The sequence below is a fragment of the Nuphar pumila genome, chromosome 9 (assembly GCF_984573655.1).
Source record: "Nuphar pumila chromosome 9, dmNupPumi1.hap1.1, whole genome shotgun sequence".
Lineage (NCBI taxonomy): Eukaryota > Viridiplantae > Streptophyta > Magnoliopsida > Nymphaeales > Nymphaeaceae > Nuphar > Nuphar pumila.
In genome coordinates this window covers 35,482,700-35,493,106 of record NC_143257.1, presented here as the reverse complement: position 1 = coordinate 35,493,106, position 10,407 = coordinate 35,482,700, and the positions used below count along the sequence as shown (strand labels likewise).

Genomic DNA, 10,407 nt, shown 5'->3' with positions numbered 1-10,407 from the left:
GAAATTGGGTTGATTTACTTGATGTTGCCTAATTATGCTATAATCTTCAATAGAGTGAGCTATCCGGCCACAGTCCATTTGAAGTTGCAATAGGACAACAGTCGCACACTCTGCACTCTCTTGTCGTGCGAAGACATGACAAAGCGCCTTATGCATACCAATTTGTTAGAAGCTAGCAGAATCAGACGAAGTTGGCAAAGGCATATTTGAACAAGGCGACCAAGCACATGAAGAAATGGACATACAATAAGCGTCAGCCAACAAACTTTCATATTGGAGATAAGATATTGACGAAGCTCTTCCTCGACCGCATAACTATCTTTCGAGGCCACCACCGAGGCATCATTTGCAAGTATGATGGCCCCTTCACCATTAACAAGTGTGTTAAGAACTTGGTGTACAGGCTGGACTTGCCATTGATTTTTCAAGTGTATCCGGTCTTCTATGTGTGCAACCTGAAGTTGTTCCACCAATATTAAGAAGACCCTCAACGGATCATGCCTCAACGTGCTCCTATTTTGTAGCGCATACCATCAACAATCATCATTCTAGGTAGAGAATCAAAAGTCATCATCAAGCACTCTAATAACTACCTTGGAGAAGTAAAAAAAGTACCTGGTGCAGTAGAAAGGTCTACCAAAATCTAAAGCCATCTGGGAGAAAACTACTCATATGTTTCAGCATTGTCAACTTGTGGAGAACTACCATGAACAATTGGCATCGAGGGCGGCGCCAACTTTTGCGAGGGAGCATGTTTCTGACCACCATGTTCTTTCATTTTTGTTCCTTATGTATGTACCTCTTTGAAACTCTCAAGTGTCGTTATATGGCTTTTTTGGCTTAAGAACTCCGTGTATCGAGCCCCTCTCCCCCCCCCCCCTCTTTATGTACTTTGCTTACAAGTTGCTATAAAGAAGTTTTATGCATCCTTGTCCGCTTTATGCCTGTACATGCACATAGTCTTGCTTTCGCTTCTACGCATGTAATGTCCCAAATTTTCTAAAAAAAAAAATACATATCAACTTTTTTTTAAACACAACGAAAATATTCTTTAAATTGATCAAACAAGTTAGGTGAGTTACAAGTGTTGGGAACAACGAACCATACCATGTGAAAATTGAAATAATTTATTCAATACTCATTGTATTCATGGTAAAACAATCAGAGTGGTAAACCTAAAACAATGACACATGTCAAGATTATTTGAAAAGGATTAGATGGTTTGCATGGCTCATTGTAGCAATTTCGCAACCGCTCTGTACCTCATTCCACAACATCTGTAAACTAGTAATATCAGAGGGTCGGACTCTCACTCGAATCTCAGTAGGAAATTACATTGACATTGTATGCATACACAACAACAAACATACATATACATGTATAAAAAAATATGCAAGTCAATAAATAATCCTCTAATTATTCGAATAACTATAACAGTTGAATTCAGGAAAATACCTTGTCAAGACATATCATGATGTAACAGTAGTATCATCATCATGAAAACATTAAAGATATGTGCACAGATAAAACTGCATGAGACCTAAAATGAGTCTACTCCACAAATGCCTTGTTTCAGTTACTTATAGAGTGACTGTCTCGAGCATACGAGAAGTATACAAGCTTAATCCATAGAGTTGCATATATGCTCCTTATATTATGTCAACTCTCCATCAATATGACATCGGGCATCACACCAAATATGCTATGTTCAGCAAGGTGAAACAACATGTTGCACTGCCAGCTAGGTAGCCAATTGAGGTTTGGCAGACCCCAGTCAGTCTGCCATAGCATCTTCTTCTTTTTTTACTGTGGTAGTCTTGGTGACTATCGCAGCTAAGCCCGAACCCAGCAAGTTGGGGGTCGTGCATACCCCAACCAACCTATTTATGGCATGCTGATGTGAGCATCAACAACACCCAAGAGAGTGTTGCACTTCTTGCTGTCACGTGCTACACTCGGATGCACATGGTACATATCCAGATCCGGCCAGGTTAAATCAGCCTGGTTTGGTCAGGTCTGACTGACATGACCCAGGGGTCAGCACAAAGGTAAGGGTCTGGGTTGTGTAGGCCCAGTCGATCCCCCCCCCCCCCTCTCTCTCTCTCACACACACACACAGACACACACACACACACACACACCTATATATATATAGGTTTGAAAAAATATATATTTTTATTATTTTTTTTCTCAAACTTGTTGGTACTTGCACATGTGATCAGTGGTTATCCCATCATTCATACATGCTTAGATATGAAACTAACATAAATTGCTTGCATTGAAATTCAGCATAACTGAAACCAACTTAGTAAATCCGAAACTTACCAAAAATAAAAAAATCAGATTAACCGTATGCCTTGACAATAGTGTATTTTGTAAAAATCTTCATATATCGAATTAGGTTAAATCAATAACAACTATATAAATATATAGAGAACATGATCAGAATTGGAGTTGTATTGCTTTAGAATTTGAATATATGTAATGAAGGTACATATATTGTTAGAACATTTTGATTTTTGTATCACATCTACATTAAAATTCGATACTCAAAAGATGAATCCATAGTGGCACCTTGAAGAACGTCTCATCCCATAAACAAATGAAAGGGAAGAAGAATAATCACGCGGCCTAGTCCATGATTTAGTTAAAAACAAGTTGATTAAATGTCATAGGTTCGATCACCGTTATAGATTTTTGAGAAACCAAATCACCTAATATTTTGACGATCTTAGGTGAAGTAATAAAAATATATTCTAATGGAACATGGATTTTGCGAAAAGGTCGACTGGAACATTTGTAGATACAATGGTATTTCCAAAAATTCTTGGACAGTATGCAAAGAAATATTAACTCCCCATTCATATGCATCAGATTTAAATTAAATCCAATAACTATGCATAATAAAAATCATCACATATATTGTTATATAATAAATCATGGTTTTTTTTAAGGCTTTTCCTAAAAACGTCTTTCTTGAAACAACTATACAAATCATGTCAAGATCTTTGCACATCAGTTATAACATGAATCACAGACATTAAATATTGATTTAACATAAATAAAACAACAATGAATCCTTTAAAATCATTACAATATATACAAATGGATCTTAGTGTTTTAAAACTCTTCTAAAAAATGCTTCTAAAAAAAAAACTTTATACTTCATTTAAAGCTTTCAAACTCTTTGGAATAAATTCACGGCTCATGTTTAGATCATAACCAGATCTGGAACATCCCACATGCACAAGCACCCTTGGTACCATGCATGCAAACAAAGCAATGTAAAACCTACCTCAGATCGTTAGAAGAAAATGGAATTCGACTTTCACGTGTTTAGGTGGGCTAGACAGTTCAGTTGTTGGTCCATCCCTTGTAGCCGCTCCTTCACATAAACAACTACTCCTTGAAGGTGAAACCCTTATCCTCAATGCCTAGCATGACCCAGACACCAAGCTATCCTCCAAAGCCCAAGTATAAAGCGAGGAAGAGAAGAAAGAGAGAGAGAGACCCCACAAAAACTGTGGGTTTAGATTTCTTTTGTTTTGGCAACTTCAGATTATCTCTTGGTTCTCTGCCAAAATTTTGGATTCTAGAAACCATCCACCCTCTTGGTGAGGATAAGGGTGATCACAATAACTTAAGTTTTTCATTTTTTATAGAATTATCAAAAATGATAATCCTCGTTTTCCCCCTTCTCATTTCTTATTTTGTGTAATCTTAAAAAGAAAATATGAGGATGAAAGAGGAAATAATGACTTTCTCTATTTAAGTTGTTCAACCTCCCATCTTTTCTAAAATGCTATCTTAACCCATAGAAAGCGTGTTATATACGTGGAAGATCTTTCACGTCTTAAAAAAAAATAAATTCCAACTTTTTGTCCAAAAATAACATCTATGTATATATATAAAAAAAACCATGTGCATGAGGAGATTTGAACTTGGTTCATTCCTAAAAGAGGCAACAGACCTCTCCAATGCACTATCATTCATTTCGTTACAAGTTATGTCTATTTTAATTTATTTATATCTATGTACGAATTTTATTATTGCAGCTAATTTTTCAAAAGGCAATATATTACTTTCTTGCCTAAGTCGTGCGTGCGTGGTGGGATTTGATCTTGGGTTGCCTCACAAGGTGGCAATACACCTTACCATAACACCACTTCTCATCTTATTGCATTTTTTTATCTTCATTAATTCCTTTATATACAAATGTTTTTTCGAACGTATCTCAAATTTGAGTTAGATTTTAAAAATGATCAGGTTCATTTTTTAATGAATGTAAGAGCATGTTCATTTTGAAATGACTGTATGTATAAGGAGGTTCATTTTGAAATGTATGTGAATGAATCCAAATTGAGATTCATATTGAGGGCAAAAATTCATGATTTTTTATATACATTTATGATTGGAACCAACATGATACCAATTATAACATTATAATATAAAAAAACAGTTGTGCATTTGTTTTTACACAAGTTTTATATTGTTTTGGTATTTGAATCCAATTTAAGATTCATATTCAGGGCAAAAATCCATGAGTTTTGACATAAATTCATAATTGGATCCAATATGATGCCAATTATAAAACTAGAATATCAAATAAATGATTGTGTATTTGTTTTTACACAATTTTTACATTGTTTTGGTATTTGAATCAAATTTGAGATCCATATTCGATACAATAATTCATGATTTTTTATATACATTTAGAATTAGAACCAATATAATTCCAATTGTAACATTGGGATATGAAAACAATAGATGCGTATTTGTTTTTATACAAGTTTTATAATATTTTGGTATTTAAAACCAAATTGATATCTATATTTGAGGCAAAAAATGCCATTTTTGACATGCATTAATAATTTAATCAAATATAATACCAATTATAATATTGAGATATCAAAAAAATGATTCATATTTATTTTCACAAATTTTATATTATTTTAGTATTTAGATCCAATTTGAGATCTATATCCAAGTTTAAAATCTATAATAAATATGTTAAAATATATATTGATGGGTGGATCATGTCATATGATCCAAAATGAACTTATCCTACCTATTACCTACAAGTTGGCTGCACATCATAAATCAAGCAGACATAACAAAAACAACCTCGATCCCAACAAAAGTTGAACTTGCTAGAATTGTTGTAGAAAAGTATGAAGCATGTTATATATTTTCCTTCGAACACATAGGTGCATCTTTGAGGGTCCGAATGAGTGCCACATATATAAGCATGTGGGGCTCGTATCCTCGTGTATGTTGGCATCAACTAGCATCAGAGTCCGATGTGGTTGCAAAGACTTAAGTACCCTTTTTCGCCATTCTCACCATAAAACGATAATTCGAGAAAAGGACAGAAATGTCTTCCATCCAAAAAAGGGAAGATGATCTTAACTCTTTAAAGTTCAAACGTTATGTTTTCGCCCTAAGCAGTAAACTCCTCTGTTGTAACAGAAGCTTCTCGCAATATTTCACCCTAAACATTCTGGATCACCCTTTGACAACGCACCATATGCTGTAACATGAGCTTTCTTTGACGACACACCCTTTGTCATTATCTTCTATCATCGGAGCACCCTACGCTATCATCTACTATCGTCGGAGCACCCTTTGTTGTCATATGCTGCCGCCGGAGCACCCTTTGTCATTGTCTGCTCATGAGAATTAGTTGAACCATCGGAGGAATTGACATTTTGTCTATTGTTCATCATGATACTAGGGTTCAAACAGAGAATAGCGATTTATAACAGAGATAGTGGAGACAACATCAAACTGATTTCACAAAGAACAATATTTTACAATAGATATTAGATCAAAGAGTAACGATTTACAATAAAAATTAGATCAGAGAGTAACGATTTATAATAAAAATCAGACCAGAGAGTTACGATTTGCAGTAAAAAGTAGATCATAAAGTAGCGATTTACAATAGAAATAAGATCAAAGAGTGATGATTTATAGTAGAAATCAGATCACAGAGTAGCGATTTACAATAGAAATCATATATGAGAGTAACGATTTACAATAAAAATTAGATCAAAGAGTAACGATTTATAGTAGAAATCAGATAAGAGAGTAACGATTTATAACAGAAATCAAATCAAAGAGTAGCGATTTACAGTAGAAATAATATTAGAGAGTAGCGATTTACAGCAGAAATCAGATAAAAGAGTAACGTTTTACAGTAGAAATCAGATAAGAAAGTAGCGATTTACAATATAAATCAGATTAGAGAGTAGCGATTTACAACATAAATCAGACAAGAGAGTAACGACTTACAGTAGAAATCAGAACAGAGAGTAGCGATTTACAGTACAAATTAGTCTAGAGAGTAGTGATTTACAACAGAAATCAGATTAGAGAGTATAAATTTACAGTAAAAATCATATCATAGAGTAGCGATTTACACTAAAAAACCAGATCAAAGAATAAAGATTTACAATAGAAATCAGATCAGAGAGTAGCGATTTACGGTAGAAATCATATATGAGAGTAACGATTTACAATAAAAATCAGACCAGAGAGTATCGATTTACGACATAGATCAAAGTGTGCTCCAATGGTAGCAGACGACGACAAATGGTGCATTGTCAAAGAAAACTCCTATTACAACAAATGGTGCGTTGTCAAAGAAATATGTTCTTTCATTTTCATTTGGTCAAATGGATAAGGCATCAAACAAGCTCTTATTGCAAAACACCTTTTTTTTATAGGACAACTCACACCACTAATTAGGGTTTAAGACACGACTGCCTCTCACCGGTCAGATATTTTTTTCTCTCTCTCGTCCCCTATGTAGCAAAAACAGCTTAAGCAAAACCCCCTTTCCCCTTATTCCAAATCCCATCTTTCCAACTCACCTCACTGGTCCTCTCTCTCCTCACATATTAGCTCTCTCTGCCTTCTCTCTCTCTGCTATCCTTTTGTTCTTTTGGGTCTTAGAGATTCTATGAAAACGGGCTTCGTTGTTTGGGTTCTTCTTGTTTAGACGGCCAAAGAAGAAGAAGAAGAATGAAGGGTGGGAAGGATGAGGGGAGAGAGGGGGAGAAATTGATGGGCCCTCTCTTCCCTCGGCTGCACGTCAATGACACTGCGGACAAGGGTGGGCCGAGGGCTCCCCCAAGGAACAAGATGGCTCTCTACGAGCAGCTCAGCATCCCCTCCCAGCGGTTCAGCTCATCCGCCGCGTCGGTGTCCATCCCCCTTCATAACAACGGCACTCTCTTCCCTTCTGCGTCCTCCAGCCAGGTGAACCACGCGTCTTCCACAAATTCGCGTCTTTTCCCTATTTTTTTATGATTCCTCCTATTGGAAATCTCATGTCGGTGCCCGTGTTTCTGATTTTTGTTTATCGTTCTAAAGGTGGACGATGATGTTGAGGTTCTGTTTTTTTTTTCAATTTGACCGTCGAGAATTTTGGGAGAAAGCGGGTTGTTTCTGAAATGTTGGTCTCAACCGTTTTTGGTTTTGTTTTTTTGTCACTGAATTTTGTGATGGTATGGTTCCGTTTCTTGAATTTTGTTCGGTGAGAATTTTGGGGGAAAGTGCGTTCTGAATCTGTATAATCGTCACTAATCTATTTCTTTATTGAATTTGGGGGAGGGCAGCGTGCGTGTTGTTAATGTTGGTGACTGTCTCTTTTGTTGTTCTGTTACCCTGAATTTTTATCATGGTCATGAATTTTTATGATGACATGGTTTGTTTCTTCAATTCTTGGAGAATCTGGGGGAAATTGTGCATGTTGTTATTGTCGGTACTTGTCTTTGTTGTTGTTCTACCTCTGGATTCATATTCATCTTGATTTTTTATGATGGTTGTAGTTTTTTAATTCAATTATGTTCATTAAGAATTCAGATGAAATTGTGCGGTGTTGTTAATGTTGGTGCCTGTCCTCTTTATTGGTCTATTACTCTAAATTCGTATTATGGTGTGCTTCTTATTTGTTGCCTATCTTCCTTTGGGAGCTTGGCGGATAATAGGCATGCTTCGCCACTTTCTCTGTAACGCCCCCAAAATTTTAACCTTAATTATTTTTCTACTATTCAGATTTCAAGACATTTTTTTTTATGAATATAAGTAAATCAAATCTTATAATGTAGGAAGGATTTTAAAAAACGGTTAAGACTATGAGTGGGGTCACACTAAAGGTAACAATCAAATAAAAATGTATGTGATATACGTATTTCAAACTACGTACAATACATGATTGAAATATGAAAAGTTTTAATTTTATTTCAAATCAGAGTATAAAAACAATGATTCGGTCTCTACATAATCAAGTATTTAAAACAAAAAGATCACGTCTACTAAAATCATAAGGTAAGAGTAGACCCTCGAGGATGCAACTCGACCAGTTCTTCGCTTCAGCTATTCATCATACTTTACCTGCATTACCTGACCCCCATAAAATGAAGTCAGACTCAGTAAAGTTTGGTAGGACAACCCAAACCCAAACTTGAATAAAACATATCAAACATTGTAAGGTGAAAATATGATGTATTTTTCATCAATCATTAAGTGATAGACAGAGAATCCTTTGGGAACAATTCCTCAATGGGTACCTTATTGAGTGAAAACTATTATTATACATGCATTAATACAATTGACCACTTTTAAGGTCGATAGCCACCAATACAGGCACAAACATGTATAAAATCAATTAGAAAATTACAAGATTTTAAGTTATCACTTTAGGGCACCAAAACCTATCAATTCAATCAACCGAACACAAGGTCATGAGCCCCTATCCGGGTTTGAACATTCAATTGATATCAATAAGATCTATTGCATATCTCATTTCATGCATCAATCAACGTGCATCACATCATATGCATGATATCGCTAACAAAATTCTAGGAACTATAACTCACTATTGTCCTTAAACATTTATCAAATGCATTCATAATTTCACATAATGTGACATTTAACAACATATAGATGCTTATCATAACATAATCATATGAAATCATCAAGTTTTATCAAAATTCGCACATTCGTAGATTAAACCTCACAACATTCATCAACAAAACATGAATTCTATTCATGCGTACGTGAACATGTACATTTCATAATACGAAGCAACTAAACCTCGACATACATAACTCGTACATATTTTTGAAAGTGCAGTAGGATCGAGGCAACGAGCACTAGAGGGGGGTGAATAGTGTTTTTAAAAATTGTTTGCGGAATATTAACAAATTTTGCAATTTGAAAAACAATCACACAAAGGAACACAAGAATTTATTCTGGTTCGGTCTTTCCCGACCTACATCCAGTCCCCAAGCAAAACCCGCTTGAGATTTCCACTATCAACCTTGTGTAACTACAAGATCATACACAGACCAAATCCGGTCTCACGTCCAGTAACACACCTACTAAAAGCAAACAACTCCTTTAAACCAAGGAGTCTTTTATTTTACAGAAAATTGAAACAAGTAACAACTTACAATACAACCTATGAGCCTTTCTTTTGAATGCAAATGAGATGCAATTGACTTTTGAGGTTGTTGAAATACTCTACTCACGAATTCACTATCTCTCAAAGGAATTTGAGTGAAAAACTGAAGTGAAAAATATCACGTGAGTGAGAAAACAAATACTTGAATGAGTAAGAGTGAAAAGCAAGAAGTAATTCGATTGGATTTTATATATTTGAGTGTAGAATGCACTTATATTTATAATTGAAAGTTTCCATACATTGAGGGTATGAAAGGGTGTCAAAACAGTCCATTTTGAACGATCAAAACGTTTGAAAAATAAAAAGACACGCCTTTTAGAAGTTTCAGGAAAAATGGCAAAATTAGTCGACTGAAACAGTAGTTAGTCGATTAATAGTTAGTTATTAGTAGACTGACAGTTATCGTCGGTCGACTGATCTGTTAATCGAGCAGTTTGAAAATTTGAACTTTTGAAACTTAGTCGACTAGAGATAAAATTAGTCGGCTGATAATATCATCAGTAGACTGAAAAACCTTTCAGTCGACTGTTGCTAAAATCTTTTGAAAAACATACATTCTGTCCGGTCGACTGATAAAAGCATTAGTCGACTGCTACTAAATTTCCAGAAAACACATGTTCTGTCCAGTCGACTGATAAAACCATTAGTCGACTGCTGCTAATTTTCCAGAAAACAGACATTTTGTCCAGTCGATTGATAAAACCTTCGGTCGGCTAATTTGACAAAAATGACTTTTTAGAAAATATGACGCGAAATGATTAGTCGACTGGTAAGTCTATTGGTCGACTAATAAACACGAAAATTTAAGAAAAAAGTTTTATAAAAAGATTTTCATGAGGGGTTCTTTTAGAAAAGTTTTTCTAAAGACTTTTTAGGTAAAATGCAACCTAAATATGCACTCTAAGTAAGACTCTTACAAGAATCTAAGACTTTTA

General features: G+C 35.1%; 1 protein-coding gene across 2 annotated transcripts in view; it reads left to right on the top strand.

Annotated features, from left to right (window-relative positions):
- Positions 1–6,766: 6,766 nt before the first annotated feature.
- Positions 6,767–10,407, top strand: part of LOC149828553 (ELF3-like protein 2) — a 56,777-nt gene continuing 53,136 nt past the window's right edge. The window contains exon 1 of one of the 2 annotated variants that reach the window (XM_090017644.1): positions 6,767–7,263. In XM_090017644.1, coding sequence (XP_089873770.1) covers positions 7,027–7,263 — 237 coding nt within the window. In that variant the 5' untranslated portion in view covers positions 6,767–7,026. The remainder of the gene's footprint in view (positions 7,264–10,407) is intronic. The other variant, XM_090017645.1, reaches the window with a different exon arrangement.